The 16231-nt window shown below is 43.7% G+C and overlaps 1 protein-coding gene across 2 annotated transcripts in view; it reads left to right on the top strand.

Annotated features, from left to right (window-relative positions):
• Positions 1–16231, top strand: part of ATP10D (ATPase phospholipid transporting 10D (putative)) — a 102850-nt gene that overhangs the window by 75266 nt on the left and 11353 nt on the right. The window contains exons 16-19 of one of the 2 annotated variants that reach the window (XM_044226121.1): positions 4222–4531; positions 7377–7453; positions 8404–8529; positions 11038–11238. In XM_044226121.1, the coding sequence (XP_044082056.1) occupies positions 4222–4531; positions 7377–7453; positions 8404–8529; positions 11038–11238 (714 nt within the window). Of the gene's footprint in view, positions 1–4221; positions 4532–7376; positions 7454–8403; positions 8530–11037; positions 11239–16231 lie in introns of those variants that run through there. The other variant, XM_044226123.1, reaches the window with a different exon arrangement.

The raw sequence follows: 16231 nt of genomic DNA, 5'->3' as shown, positions 1-16231 counted from the left end.
GATATGTGACTTTGGAGAATTTTCTTCCAGGCCTTTTACTTAACCTGTGATATAAGAGTAATGCCCATCTCATAGGGTCATTGTGGGCATGAAATGAGAAAATACAGATTATAAACTAAACATGTAGTGCCTGGCAGAGAAAAAGGGCTCAATGAACATTAAAAAAGAAAAGTCAATTCTTGATGTTTGATTTTGATGCTTTTGTGAACAGTAAAGTCATTAGGATGGCAGAATGTATCGGTAAACATATAATTTATAGTTAGAGGCATTTAAAACTTAACAATTCAAGAAGCCTTTATGGAATATCCACTATGGGCTGTTCTAAGTGCAAAAAATAAATTTTTTTACTATCGAAAGCTATTCCACCTTGTGTGAATTTTCCAAATAATTAAAACTGTACACAGTGAACATAATTTAGTTTTGTGGTGACTCAAGTCCAAGTATATAAAATGCCAGGCACATAGTAGGGGCTCAGTGACTATTATTATTATTATTATTATTATTAATTATTATTTTCTCCCTTCCTCTCCATCAGGAGATGCTAAGAATTAAAAAAAGAAAGATTATTGAACCCAGTTTGTCACTTAGTGAAGAAATTACATCTGTGACATCCTAAGTGGGCCACCCGGAAACTAGTAGAACATCTGGTCATTTTTTTAGTGTAGTCACTCAGCTTTATGAATTTCCATCAACTCCTATTCCTAAATTTGAAAGTTGGTTTACAATAAATTTAGCCACTTATAAACTTTACACAGTTTCCATTTTCATAAAAGTTTTGGGGTTTTATCAGAATAGGGGGTTAATAGAATCCTATCTTGGATAATTTGTTTATTAATATTTTATTTATTTATTTGAGTTAGCGCGCACGCAAGAGAGAGAGAGTGCGCGCAAGCTTGAGCCAGGGGTGGCGGGGGCAGAGGAAGAGAGAAGCAGGCTCCTGGTTGAGGCTGAGCTAGGAGCCGGACAGGGGACTCGATCCTAGGACCCTGAGCCTAAGGCAGATGCTTAACTAACTGAGCCATGCAGGTGGCCCCCATATCATGGATCATTTACTGCCTTGTAATACTTAAAGCCCTTTCAGGATCCGTCATTTAATTTTTTTGAGTTTTATTTTTATGATTTCATTTAAAATTTTCTCCTGAGATAATAACTCTTTATTTTCATGTTATAAAAGACTTTCTTATATGAGATCTTCTTTGGCAGTTATAACAAGTAGACAGAGCAGATAAAATTATCCTCATTTTTATAGGCTGAAACTCCAAAAGGTTGTGTGTGACTTGTCTAAGTACCCCCAGCTGAAAACGTGTCACGTGTGTTTTGTATTGTATTATGTATTGTGTAACCTGTATTTATCTATCTGTAGTTATTCTCATTATTCATGGAGTTAAATTCTACAAAGTTGCCCTAAACACTGAATTAGTGAATACAGAACTATTACGAAGTATAGGTTCCCATAAGCCTTTGGTTGCAACATTTTGTTTTGTCAACCAATCAGTATATAACATTGTTCTGTGTGTGTTTCTGTTTAACAACAACTTATATGTATGGTTGATTCAGTAACATTGAATTCATGGCCAACAGGACTATAACTCAGGCCTGCATGAGGCTTCTCTAACATGCCTCCTCTTTCTGTAAGGCACATCATAACCTTCTTATATATAGGACGACTCGATGGCACTTCTGCACTAGGCTTGAAGGCCATTTTAAACGATGAAATGAAGAAAAAGAAACATACAGAAAATGTGTCACTGGGGCACCTGGGTGGCTCAGTCAGTTAAGTGTCTGCCTTCTGCTCAGGTCATGATCCCGGGATCCTGGGATCGAGTTTCCTGTCGGGCTCCCTGCTTGGCGGGGGTCTTGTTTTCTCCCTCTGCCTGCTGTTCCCCCTGCTTGTGCTCACTTTTTCTCTCTGTGTCAAATAAATAAATAAAATCTTAAGAAAAGAAAAGAAGAAAAAGGAAAAGAAAAGGTGTCACCCAACAGTGGAAAGGGTACTTATTTACAGTATGGGAGCTGAGATAAGAAGATGTAGCATCTCCTCATTCGATTTCAGCAGAGGTCCTATCACATGACTCAAATTTTTCTCTCTGTGCATGTCCACAAATGACCACAAAAGCACTACAAGTACTGATTATAGGATTCCAGATCAGTTTTAGCAAGTAGGTGAATTCACACATATAGAATCTGTAGATAAGGATATTGAGTGTGTGTGTGTATGTGTGTGTATGTGTGTATTTATATGTGTTTCTATAATGAAAATGTAATTTATAAACTAAATATATACTCAAAAGGATAAAAGCATCTAGAATCACAAAATTACGGATAATTTAGGTTTACATTTTGGAGGGTAACTACTCAAGACTTTATTCTGTGCACGACGAGTATGCAAAGGTTGTATTTATAGTATTGTACTTTTTCATTTAACGTATCCCTTCAGTATCATCTCATGTTGATATGCTGATTTTCAATGACTTCAGGGTGTGTTACCTTCTAAATGTATCATTTTAATGTAACCAAACTCTAGAAGGTTTTCAAAAATAATTTTTTCCTATTATATGTTGCACCTATAAAGGGCTTGTTTTCTTTGTCTTCATACACTTTCCCTAGCAGGTTTTTGAGTTGTATAGGGTCAGATTTGTTCCTAACATCCAGGTTTCTGGGTAGCTCCATTTTAAAGCGGAAGCTCTGGGGCGGCTGGGTGGCTCAGTTGATTAAGCGTCTGCGTTCTCAGGTCAGGATCTCAGGATCCTGGGATCGAGCCCCGCGTTGGGCTCTCTGCTCAGTGGGGAGCCTGCTTCTCCCTCTTCCCTTCCCCCTGCTGTGCTCGCTCTGTCAAATAAATAAATAAAATCTTAAAAAATAAAGTTGGAGGTCTTGTGTGTAGCTTCTGTAGTTATGAAATCTTTCTTGTGTCATGCTATGTATCCATATCTACTTCTTCCCAATCCATTTGATTTTGTCGTGGGCTGAGAAATGCTTAATTAAGCAGCATTTGAAATAAGAATGAATGACCTCCGAGTGAGGGGTTCACTTATGAATGAACTTTCAGTTTTTGGTGTTTTGCTTTCTTTTCTTTCAGTCTTAACATCTAAACTTAAATTCAGGGCTCCTGGATTCTGTTAGGTTCTGTCGTTAATGGTCCCTTGACACAGTAATTTCTGGATAATTTTATTGTTAGTCTTCTTGAGTAGAATCCATCCAGTAAGTCTTCAGTGACTGATATGACTCTCTTTTAGGCATTGTGAAGGCTACAAAAGTAAATTTAAAAATGATATCTCTCTTCATAGTACTTCTGACTTTGTGGGGGTGAGGAGAGTAGAGAGATGCATTCACACCAAACAGGACCAGCACCACTGACAACATCTCAACCAGAACGTAAGCTCCATGAGAGCACGGATTTTTATTTTTTTTTATTTTTATTTTTTAAATTTTTTTGTACTTGTTGGCCAACCCCCAGGGCCTAGAATGTTTTCTAGTATAAAGTGGTTTCTCAATAAATACTTAGTGAATGAATGAATGAATGAATGTTAAATCCAAAAGAAGGTGCTTTTGAAAAAGTGCTAACTGTTGCTTTAAATTCTGTGCCTTGCCTACACAAGGGGATTTTGCATGTGTTTTCTCACCCATTCTTCACAATGACCTTATGATGTGTAGACATTTGCAGTTTTTTCAAAAGATTTTATTTATTTATTTGGCAGACAGAGATCACAAGTAGCAGAGAGGCAGGCAGAAAAAGAGAGAAGCAGGCTCCCTTCTGAGCAGAGAGCCCAATGTGGGGACCCTGGGATCATGACCTGAGGGGAAGGCAGAGGTTTTAGCCCACTGAGCCACCCAGGTGCCCCGACATTCGCATCTTTCACATGAGAAAGTTGAGGCTCCAAGAGGTGACATAATTTGCCTAAAGTCAAGCAGATAGTGGTAGAAAAAGATCAGAGGACTCTCAAGGGTGCCTCTCTGAGAAGGGAAATTATACAAATAAAGAAATTCTAAGTTAGTTTTAGTCGTAGCACTGTGGGTGAGAGGTCTTCTGTCCTATGAACTGGTGCCCACAGAGACACGGAAGTCTCTGCGGAAGAGCTGGGAGGGCTTTGGAAGTAACTGATTATTTACTACCTGGGGTTGCCGTGACACAGCAGTTGCTAAAGAATGACAATGATAAATTACCCGGATATGGCCATCAAGGGAGCCCTCGGACTCACTGTCTTGGCTTCTTGTCTCAAGGATGCCTGTGAGAGGCTGATGAGCACAATTCTGAAAGAACTTCAGGAGAAGAATCCAGCCTCTCCAGAGCGACCGTCACCGCGGGAGGGTTTGCCCCGGCTTCCGGCCACCCAGGACTCCGGGCTGCGGGCTGGCCTCGTCATCACCGGGAAGGCCCTGGAGTTTGCTCTGCAGGAGAGTCTGCAGAGGCAGTTCCTGGAGCTGACTGCCTGCTGTCAGGCCGTGGTCTGCTGCCGAGCCACCCCCCTGCAGAAGAGCGAGGTGGTGAAACTGGTTCGCAGCCATCTGCGGGTGATGACCTTGGCCATCGGTGAGAGGCGAGGGGGTCCGGCCGCCTGCTGCTCTCTTTCCTGCCACACCCGGGGCTGCTTTCTGTCTGTCCTTCCTTCCAAATCCCTGTTTACCCTTCTGTCTGTCCTTTTCCACACCCATGTTCCTTCTCCCTTTTCTCCCTTCTTACTCTCTGCCCTCTACTCCTAACCCCTTTCTCTTCCTCGCCTATTTGACCACCTGCTATGAACCACGGAGTAGGAATGTGACATGGAAAACAATACAGGGGGTGCCTGGGTGGCTCAGTCCATTAAGTGTCTGCCTTCAGCTCAGGTCATGATCCCAGGGTCCTGAGATCAAGCCCCCCATCGGGCTCCCTGCTCTGTGGGACGCCTGCTTCTCCCTCTCCCACTCCCCCTGCTTGCGTTCCCTTTCTTGGTGTGTTTCTCTCTGTCAAATAAGAAAGAAAACAATAAGGTAGGGCCTTGGGTTGCTTGTCAGATCACCAAATCAGCCAAGTCAAAGAGAATAAATGTTCTGAATCCTAGAACTACAAAGTCTAGAAGTGCCACCTTCAGAAAAGTTAAATTCAAGGAGCATGAACAAATCATTTAAGTATTCATTCAACAAATATTTATTGAGTGCCTTCTGTTTATCAGACATTTTGCTAGGCAGTGGAGATAAAAGACTGTATACAATTGACAAAGTACTTTTTCCTTGAGCTTACATTCACTAGGAGGCATAGAGTAAAAAAAATGAAACAAAACGAAAAAGGTATAAATATAAATCAGGTAGTGACAAATGTTATTTAAAAAAAAAAAAAAAAAAAAGCAGAGCCAGGGGATATAGAGCACTGGGGGGACAGGAGGAGGGCTGCTAACTTCGGTGTTTTTCAGAGATAGTATCCATGAGAAGCCTGTGTGTGGGCAGAGACTTGAAGAGAATGATAAGGGAGCCATGGGAGTTCTGAGGAGAGGGCATTCCTGGTGAGGACAGGGAAAGTGAAGGCCATGGGCCAAGTTACTGTGTTCAAAGCCAAAGCAGGTGGAGCAAAGGGAAGGGTTTTCTGTAAGGTTAGTGATGGGCAAAGATGACAGGTGGCCAGGTCATGTAGGGTCCTGGAGGCCATTATAAGTTTTTGGCCTTTCTTTTTTAAGGGGAGCAGGGCAGAGGGAGAGGGAGAATCCTAAGCGGGCTCCACACCCAGCACGGAGCCTGACCTGGGGCTCAGACTCTCAAGCCCTGAGATCATGACCTGAGCCCAGATCAGGAGTCGGATGCTCAACCAGCTGAGCCACGGAGATGCCCCAGTGTTTGGCTTTTATCTGATGAGATAAGGAGTCTTTGGAGGACTCTGAACAGTGAAGGAACATGATCTGCTTTACGTTTCAGAGGATCACAGGGCTGCTGTGTTGAAGAGTAAGGATCAAGTGCAAGGACGTAAGTAAGGAGACCAGTTGAGAGGCTGCTGGAATAACTGAGGCAAGAGCTGGCAGTGACTTGAGCCCAGATGGGAGCAGAAGAGGTGGGGAAACATGGTCAGGTCATAGGAAGAGCTGGCAATGTTTGCTGATGAATTTGAATGTTATATAATAGAAGGAGTTAAGGGAAGTAAGGTCTTGTCTCTGAAGGATGGAGTCGGGGGAATCAGGAGCTGGGTCTTAGGCATGTTAAGTATGAAAAAGTCCATTAGAGATCTAAGCAGGGGTGTGTCAGGCAGCTGGATACAAAGTCTGGAATGTAGCAATGGGGGGCTGACTGGAGATAGAAATTTGGGAACTATAAATCTGGGTGATACTTAAGATCTTGATTTTAGACAGGATCACCAGTAAATGAGTAAACGTGGAGGAGAGAACCAGTCTAACAGTAAGCTCTGAGCTACTCCAGAGTTTGGAAAATGGCAAGATGAGGACTCAGCCGTCTCTTGCAGTCTCTGTTTCCACCTGGATTGTTTTTAGTCTCGAGTACCGTCTCCCCTCAGCGTGCTGATACAGCTCCCCAAACTCCTAGGTTTATATCCTACCCTAATAAAACCTGAGTGAAAAGATAGCAGCTCTTTTCACGTTGCTGGAGTAAAGTATCAGAATAAGGAATTTTGTTTGGCTTCTTGAATAGACATATCAATGAATGAATTGTTCAAGCCCCTAGATCCAGATGTTCCCGGGACTAGAACCCCTGGACATGTCAGTTATATCAGTTGAGTCTTGTACCCATGTCTGAGCCAGGGAGCAGATGGTGCTAACTGTCTAGGCCTGGGTTAGTTGCCACCTTAAATCTGGGGCTTTGGGTTCATCCTAACAAACCACATGGCCTCAAAGTTCCCAGGGAAAATCAGGGCACTGAAAACAGGTGAATGGTTGGTGGCTCTTGGGAATAAGTGTTCATTACCAACAGGAATGTAATACTTCCCCTTAAAAAGCTTCCATAGTGTTGGGCATATGATATGGCACGGGGATCTCAGGAAGAGGCATCTAATATAATGGGACTATGAGAAGGATTTCCCAGAGGAAGTGACATCTGAGCTGAGGGCAAGGGAAGTTCAGCCCCATGAGGCCGGTGTCCAAGGCTGCAGACCACAGGTGCGGTGGCCCGAAGGAGCAGAGGTATATGGAAAATTGAAAGTAGAGTGAATGGCACCGAAATGGGGGAGATCAGTCCAGATAGGTGCCTTCGCATGAAGGATTTTCAGGCGTTATTAAGTTTAGAATTCTTCCTGGTGGCAGCGGGATGCATGCAATGTCCGTGTCATGAGCTTCCAGGTAACTTGCAGACTTGGGATAAACATTGAAGGATTTGTTTGCCTGAGTGGTCACTGTTGCTTTGCAAAGTTTACCTCTGTTCTTTACCCTTCCTGTGTTTCTTGCCTTTTTTTCGGCCTCCTGAAGGCGATGGTGCCAATGATGTGAGCATGATTCAAGTGGCAGACATCGGGATTGGGATCTCAGGTCAAGAAGGCATGCAGGTGAGTGGATTTCATGCGCTCAAGTACCATGAACTTGACCTGCCTATCCAAGGGCAGCATTCCCACAGGGAAATCTTGGTGGTAAAGTGAGGCCGGCTGTGGCTAGATCAGGAGTAGGAGGCAGGAATTGTGTCTATTATTCACTTTGTGGGTATTGGGGCGTTTTCCTGGGTAATTTGGAGTGTGTGCTCCTTCAGTTTAAAATATATAGCTCCTCTAGATCATAATAATATATATATTTAGCCCTGAAATAACTGTGTGACTTTAGACACTGAAGAAAGCTACTAAGGATTTGAATAAAGACCTACAGACCTAAAAAGGGAGGGAAGAAGATGATATTTGAGAATGAGGGAGAGAGGAGTGTCCTATTTGTGCGTGTGTGTGTGTGTGTGTGTGTGTGATGTGTCGTGTGCATACTGGATAGTTTTTTAGGCACAAAAGTCAGATAAAAGCTTGTCCAAAAACTGCTTTTCATGTACGGAGCACACACCATTGGAGGAAGACAGGACGTGAGGCTTAGGGTTTTCAGAGAATTGTAAATTAGGACATTTCTGCAAAACTTAAGAAATTCAATTACCTCTTTACCTGGCACATGCTACAGTTAATAAAGTCGTGACTACAATACTTTCAACGTTCTTCTCCCTAAGGAGAAGTGGGTGCCGAGGCTAACCTGTGGCATTCTCGCTAAGGGAGCCGCTTTCCAGGAAAGTACATGTGCTGAAATTCCGTCACCAGTGGTGGCCCAAGAGAGCTGTTGTTTCCTGGGGCCATGCTGGAAGGCTGACTACCGCTCTGTGTTCATGAGTTTCTGTTTGGGGTTGCTCTGTTTTGTGCTGGTTTAAACAACAGATTGGGCCGGTGGGAGCCCGCTGGTGGTCAGGCTGCAAAGCTGCGTCGTCCCTGTGAACGTGTCTGATCGTGAACGTGTCCTCTCCCCATTGCCCCTGCAGGCGGTGATGGCCAGCGACTTTGCCATCGCTCAGTTTAAGCATCTGGGCAAGCTCCTCCTGGTCCATGGGCACTGGTGTTACACGCGACTCTCCAATATGATTCTCTATTTTTTCTACAAGAATGTGGTACGTAGCCCCAGAAAATGTGTCCCTTCCCCCTCCTCACTTTCGTATCCTGCTTGCGGAAGGGATGGAGAGGACGTGCCCTGCGTGAGGCCGCCTGGCTTACTGAGGTTCTGGAAGCAGCGGGAGCGCTCCTGGTGGGAATGTGCTTCTGTCACTTCAGCCGATGACAGCAAATTACTGGGCTCGTCCCTCTGCTGGCATTTCCCGTTCCCTGTGCTTCTCCATCCCATTAAGTCCTGTCTGGTTCATTGAAGACCCAGGTTTTGACCTTCCATGGAGAGGTGGTGACAAGCAGAATTATGAAATGTTTAATGCTATCTGTCAGTAGAGAATGAAAAGGTTTGCTTCCATTTTCCAGGAGCTAGCCAAAACTGTCTGCCGTCCCCAGAGGGGTGTCTGTGTTGCATATTGAAGACACGGATGCCGCTGAAAACCCAGGCTCACGCCCTAGCCCGTAGCCGGCTGACATTCACAAATGTCACAAATGAAGAATTCATTCACAAATGAAGAATTCTCTAGCAAGCCTGTAAAATATATTTGCGCTTGGGAGTTATTTGGCGGCCAGAGAACTTAATTTTGACTGTGTCATTCCTCAACGGTCAGAATTCGATGAGAAGTCCTAGCGTCTGATCTTTGGCAGGCCGTTTAAGTTTCGGTCTCCTCTTTTACAAGATCATGTTGACCTTAGATTGCTTCCCTAAAGTTCCTTCTAGGCAGGTGATTATATAAATATGTCACGATTTTTTAGACCAAATTTCTTAGATTTAGGTCCATAGGTAGTGTGTTAATAGTGAACATCACTTTATTTCACTCTCTCGAAATTCCACCTTTAGGAAAAAAAATAACTTCTTAACAGGTCATTCTACATGTATTCCAAAATGTGTCATTTAGATCTGCGCGTGTATGTGTGTGTGTCTTGGTGAGCAGAACGTTTTGCTTTTTTTGTCCTGCAGCACAATGAGCTTTTTTTTCTTTTTTTTTTTTAATTCCAGGACTTGGTAGTGATCACCGACTTTTAGGGAGGATTCTCTTTCCCAATTTTTTTTTTTTAATGCTTTTGCCTTTTTCTACCTTCTCCTCTTGTGGAGAAGCCCAGATTAAACCCAAAAAGTGAGGAACACTAGTATTAGGAAGAGGGGTGTCATATGCTCTTGGAGAGTGGGCCAGTATCAGGAGATACTCCATGACCAGGGATCGGGGACCCTGGGTCTTCTGCTGTGAAACCCTCGGTGGCTGTTCACAATGATACTCTCTTGACTCACTTCTGCCTCTTACGTACCTTGCAAAACAGTGAATGTTTTGTAAACTATGGAGAAAAAGGCCAGTACCAGAAGCCATTCAGGTAACTTGTCTTTCTGAGACTGTGGGTCTCAGGTCTTAGAAGACTTTTGAGATACTGATGAAGACTATGAATTCATTCCGCAAAACACATGTACCCCAAATTGATACGTTTCCAGGAGCGGGGCACGGGGTGTGTCCATAGTCCCTAGATTTAAGAAACCCCGTCCCGAGGATCGTAGCTGTTACCCTGAAGTGCGCCTCTGCGTCTAGAATACCGACAGTACCATCTTCCTACTTGTAAGGCACTTTACAGGTCGTGAGCAGCTTCTAACTGGATCCTGACAGTAAGCTCGAGGTGGTATAATTCTCATTTTCAGACAAGGAAATCAACATTCAGAAAGGTTCAGAAAATGGCCTAAAGTGAAAAAAAAGCAGTAGGAAGTGTCTTCAGGCCCTGAATACGACTCCTTAAGTCCAGGGGCCTTTCCTGGGGCCTGCCTTGCTTGAGGGCACAGAGCTTTAGCAGTCACGGACCCTGTTCATCTGAGGCAAAACACTGGAGGAAACCCTGGAGGATGTATGTTTCTAGCCTGTAGGGCGACCCCCGTGCTGGTTCGCCTGGGACTGTCCCAGTTTTAGCTGGGAGAACTCATGTCCTGGGAAGCTCCTCATCCCCAAGCTCAGTGGGATGGTTGGCCACCCAGCTGGCACCACTCAAAAGTAATCTTGAACCTAGAAAGCAGGATGAAAATCTGTTGTGTGCCTGCTACGTACCAGGCATGGGCGTAGGATCGCCCCATGCAAAGCGGTGCCTTGGTTTGAATACTGGCTCTGTTACTGTGTGACTAGCTGTCTCACAACTGTTCCTGATGAGCCAGATGACTTAGGGCAAGTTCTTTAGCCTGTCTGTGCCTCAGTTTCCTCATCTGTGAAATGGGGCCACAGTAATTCCCGAGTTGTTAAGAGGGTGAGAACCGGGCCTGCACTCCACAGGAAGGGGCTTGCCTGAGTGTGTGTACATATGTATGTATATGTATGTCATGTTTTCCTTTAATAAAACACTAATCTTCAAAAGACAGCAAGGTAAGTTGTGGTCTTCCATTTTGCTAAGGGAGAGAGAGAGGCCAGGATCCCACAGCTGACAGTGGTAGCAGGTGGCTTGTGAGCTCATGGCACACGTGTGGCTGTTTGTTTCTAAGACGCAAATGTTCCCTCTTGTGTCCCTAGGCCTATGTGAACCTCCTTTTCTGGTACCAGTTCTTTTGTGGATTTTCAGGAACCTCCATGACTGACTACTGGGTTTTGATCTTGTTCAACCTCCTTTTCACTTCCGCTCCTCCTGTCATTTATGGCGTCTTGGAGAAAGATGTGTCTGCAGAGACCCTCCTACAGCTGCCAGAACTTTACAAGAGTGGCCAGAAATCAGAGGTAGGTGCCGAGGCAGAAATGCTTGGACCGAAACGCACCCGCTGTCCAAGCCGCAGCACGTTCTAGCGAGCCCAGCTCAAATAGTGTGGCACGTTCGGGGCTGCTTAAAGTTACTGTGGCTGTTTTGGAACATCTCTGCCGACGGGGCAGATAGGAAGTTACTTGCCTCTGAGGTGAACATAGGTACGACTCTGAAAGGTCTTAGGTACTTACCTGACGAAATCGGGCGTTTCAACCCTACAATTCATAATGTCTAGGATTTGCTAAACCTTACTGTGTCATCTCTTGTGCGAGCTACTAAACCTTCTCTGCCTCATTTTCCTCTACAAAACTTTTTGAAGGAGAACTTCGTATTGTACCCATTCTAAGACAGGGAATCAGAATTTTTTTTTTCCCCTTAAGAGAGATCACAAGTAGGCAGAGGGGCAGGCAGAGAGAGAGGGGGAAGCAGGCTCCCTGCTGAGCAGAGAGCCCGATACGGGGCTCGATCCCAGGACCCTGGGATCATGACCTGATCTAAAGGCAGAGGCTTAACCCACTGAGCCACCCGGGCACCCAAGAATCAGAATTTCAAAGGGGCTCATAATTTTTCCAAAAGTTTCACAGCTAAAAAAGAAAAACTGCAGAGGCAGGATATGAATCCTGCTTAGTCTGGTTTTAAAGCCGAAATTAAATTCTCCAGGTTCTACTCTTCCTGCAGCACAGTGGCGTGATCTGCGTGGCTTCCTCGCTCTGAAGCCAAAGCCAGGCCCTGCCTCTGCTTCATTGATCTTCATGCTATCAGTCTACCTGTCCCCCCTTTCTCATTTTCTCTCCCTGGCTGGCTGTCTCACAACTCTTTTCTAATTTATCTCCTACAGAATTAATAGTAATTAATAGAGCACTTATGAACATTTATGGAATGTCTCCTATATGCCAGGCACTCTTCTAAGTGCTTGGTATACATAAATCTAATCCTCAGAATGACCCTGCTCGTAAGTGCTATCGTTATCCACCTCGTAGACGAGGACGGTCAGGCACAGAAAGGAGCCTTCAGGAATGAGCCCGTGTCACAGAGTTCGTGGGCAGTGCGGGGGAGCTCTGGATCTCTAGCCCACCATCTCCTCCATTACACGGGGGTGCGGAAAGAGCACTGGCGCTGTGTTCAGTCCCTCAGTCTCCTCCTGCCTCCACTATGCTATGCCATGGCCAGAAATTCAAAGTGCTCTCCCAAGTGCATGGTCAGGATCATGGGGACTAAGGAAGGCCAGGACCCTATAGACACCTGTAGGTGAGCAAAGCTGAGGTATCCCCGAATTGTAATCAGATGCTCTACTCTCGAGAGGAGGACTCCATTAGTCAGGGCCCTTTCAGCAGCAAGTGACAGAAACCAGCTCAAATTGGCTTGATAAAAAAGATCATTTTGTCATTGACCAGGCCTGGGACATTTATTGTTCCTGAGGACAGAGCTCAATCCCATGGACAGCACTGGGAAGAAGGAGAAGGATTGGGGAGAAGTACGGGGCAGGGAAAAATTAGACCTGCTATAGTTCGGCTGCACTCACTGTTCTAAAGACGCTGACCCAGATCAGTTAGAAAGAACGGGTGTCGCCGGAGTTTAAATTCTTGGCCTGCGGTGTGTGACCTTGGTAAATGATTTAACTTCCCTGTACTTTCATTTCTTTGAGGAGATGGTATGAGGATCAAGTAAGATAAAAGTTCCCAGCCATATTAAGCTCTCAATATTATTATTTTTACTCCCTCCCCCCAAATTAACCAGAAATTTGAGGAAATCCCAAATTTAAAATGTGTTTATTTTCATCAGTCTAACTTTATTCTGACTTGAACTTCCTCTCCAGGCTGGGGAGTAACTTAATGTCCGCAGGTACCTGCCACAGCCAACACAGAGAAGTCACACGTCCAACTTTCAGGAAAGAAGAAATTCTCATGATCTTTTAATATCATCCAGTCCATTCAGATCAAGGAACTAAATGGGGTTTTCCTAGAGGAATCTGGTCTGACTTACAGTTCAAGGCCAGGATGCAGGAATGGTATTAATATTTTTTTTTTAAGATTTTATTTATTTATTTGATAGAAAGAGACACAGCGAGAGAGGGAACACAAGCAGAGGGAGTGGGAAAGGGAGAAGCAAGCTTCCTACTGAGCAGGGAGCCCGATGCGGGGCTCGATCCCAGAACCCTGGGATCATGACCTGAGCTGAAGGCAGACGCTTAACGACTGAGCCACCCAGGCGCCCCAGGAATGGTATTAATATTAATGAAGGTTGTCTTGTACCCCCGACCTAAATTAAATTCCAAGTGTGTTGGGGGAAAGAAAGGTGAGGGGGGCCCTTCAAAGTTTTTAGAGCTTGTTTTTAAAAACCCACTTGTACAGACCGTGATTGCTTTGTACCCTTGGAAGACTTGAGGTCACTGTTTCCTTTTGTTGAGTCCTGTTATCAATCCTTTGCATACACTGTTCTACCCAGCAGGCCAGTTTCGTAATACATGGTAGTAGCAGGTGGATTCCCAGCATGTGGCTATTGATATAAGGTCATGGGTTTCATTGAGTTTACCTTCCAGAAGAGTTGTCCTTTCTTTGAACTTGGTCTTCAAACAAATCCTGTTTTATGCTTGTGCTATTTCCTGCCTTCAGGGTCATGAAATATACTCTCCAGGGTTACGAAATCTCTCCCCTAAGGAGAAGGCTGCAGCAGAGGCCTCCCTCCCGAGAAGCAATCATCTTTCAGCCATTTCTCCTCATCCACAGTTGACATTCTGGGCTTGGACTTTGTGTCCACATTTTCCCTTTCAGATTCCAGGAGATCCCATGAGCTCATCTCTCCAGCCTCTCATTTATCTTTTCCTCTCCTTTGCTTCCAGAGTCCCCTTACTGACATGACTGGAGATTAATTGCACTTTTGCCATTTTTGCTGTAGGTTTTTTGAGCAACTACCATTCCTCCAGAAGGATGAAGTTAAATTTTAGCTTATCCTCACATTGTTCTCTCCTGTCCAGTGGCATTTTGATTGCCCCTTTGATTCTTGTCTTCTGTCATTTGATCATTCTTCTGCGTAGATTTTTATGAACCTTCGGATGAAGAAAGATAAAACGTCCCATCATTTTTAAGGAGGAAATAGTAAAAAAAAATACAGGGGAAAGGAACAGTAACAGTAACAATATTAGAATCAACAAATCTCATTGCTTTGATTTTCCAGAGGATGAGGAGATTTTTTTTTTTTAAGGAATAGATTTTAAAATTCTAAGTGCAGTCTATTGAAGAATAGAAAAACGTATGTGGAGAATTTGTCTATTTATAAAACTTTGTTATTTAGAAGGCAATTGGCTATTTCCAAGGAAATGTCATCCCATTTCACATTTGGAAGGAAATAAGACCAAGAACACGTTATGAAAATAGAAGACTAGCTTAAGATTATAATACATGTGTTGCCATTTTTGTCCATGGCAAATATCACTAGGAATCCATAACCCTCTGTTTTCCTCCTGGGTCTGAAAGCAGCCTCAGAATCCTTGTGCACACATATCTACATTCAGGCAGAGGTGGCTTTTGTTTGAAAACCTGTTTTCCAGTGTCAGCGAAGAGGTCATAGGATGTTGATGGATTCCTGTCTCACATTGAGGTCTTTCGTCCATTTTGAGTTTATCTTTGTTTATGGTGCAAGGGAATTCTTCTCTGTGTAGCTGTCCACAAGTGTCCCAGAACCACTTATTGAAGAGACTGTCTTTTTTCCATTGGATGTTTTTTCCTGCTTTGTCCAATATTAGTTGACTATAGAGTTGAGGGTCCATTTCTGGAGTCTCTATTCTGTTTTTTTGCGAATACCATGCTGTCTTGGTGAGCACAGCTTTGTAATACAGTTTGAAATCAGGCAACATGATGCCCCCAGTTTTGCTTTTCTTTTTCATCCTTCCCTTGGCGATTCGGGGTCTTCTCTGGTTCTGTACAAATTTTAGGATTTCTTTGTTCCAGCTCTTTGAAAAACGCCAGTGCTATTTTAATAGGTATGGCATTGAAAGTGTAAATTGCTCTGGGGAAGATAGACATTTTAACTGTTTATTCTTCCACTCCATGCATGGAATGTTTTTCCATCTTTTTGTGTGTTCCTCAATTTTTTTCATAAGTGTTATGTAGTTTCTAGGGTATAGAGCCTTTACCTCTTTAGTTAAGTTTATTCTTAGGTATCTTACGGTTTTTGTTACTATTGTGAGTGGAATTGATTCCTTAATTTCTCTTTCTACACTTACATCGTTAGTATATGGAAAAGCAGCTGATTTCTGTGCATTGATTCTGTATCCTGCCACCTTGCTGAATTGCTGTGTGAGTTCTAGTAGTTTAGGGGTGGAGTCTTTTGGGTTTTCCACATAAAGTATGACGTCATCTGTGAAGAGAGAGTTTGACTTCTTATGGCAGTTGGAATCTCCAAAAGGATCTCAGGAATTACTATGTATACTAAGTCTTTATTTGAACAGTAGTTTTAATAGCAGTTGCTAAAAACTATGAGCCATTTTTATCAAGAGTAGAAATGCTCCCATCTGGTACCTAAATCTTTCCTCCATCCTTCCCTTCTCCCATGACTTAAAATGTGAACTCTGAGGAAAGCAGGAATATAATACTTAAGGAACACAAAAGAAAGTGTATAAATAACTGTTTTTTTTTTTAAAGATTTATTTGACCAAGAGAGATCACAAGTAGACAGAGAGGCAGGCAGAGAGAGAGAGAAAGAGAGAGAGAAGCAGGTTCCCTGCTGAGCAGAGAGCCCGATGCAGGACTCGTTCCCAGGACCCTGAGATCATGACCTGAGCCGAAGGCAGCGGCTTAACCCACTGAGCCACCCAGGCGCCCCTTAATAACTGATTTTGAAATTAATGTTAACAAATACAACCCAAGTAACAAACATTATTCTAAAATATGCATTCACTCAATCAATATTTACTGATCACCAAAAGAATAAAGAAAACCTGATTTCCATCACTTGATTAATGTCTCTACTTGA

This window comes from Neovison vison, chromosome 11 (assembly GCF_020171115.1).
Source record: "Neovison vison isolate M4711 chromosome 11, ASM_NN_V1, whole genome shotgun sequence".
In the NCBI taxonomy this organism is placed as follows: Eukaryota; Metazoa; Chordata; class Mammalia; order Carnivora; family Mustelidae; genus Neogale; species Neogale vison.
Note: the sequence above shows the minus strand (reverse complement) of the source record. Positions and strands in the feature narration are given on the sequence as shown.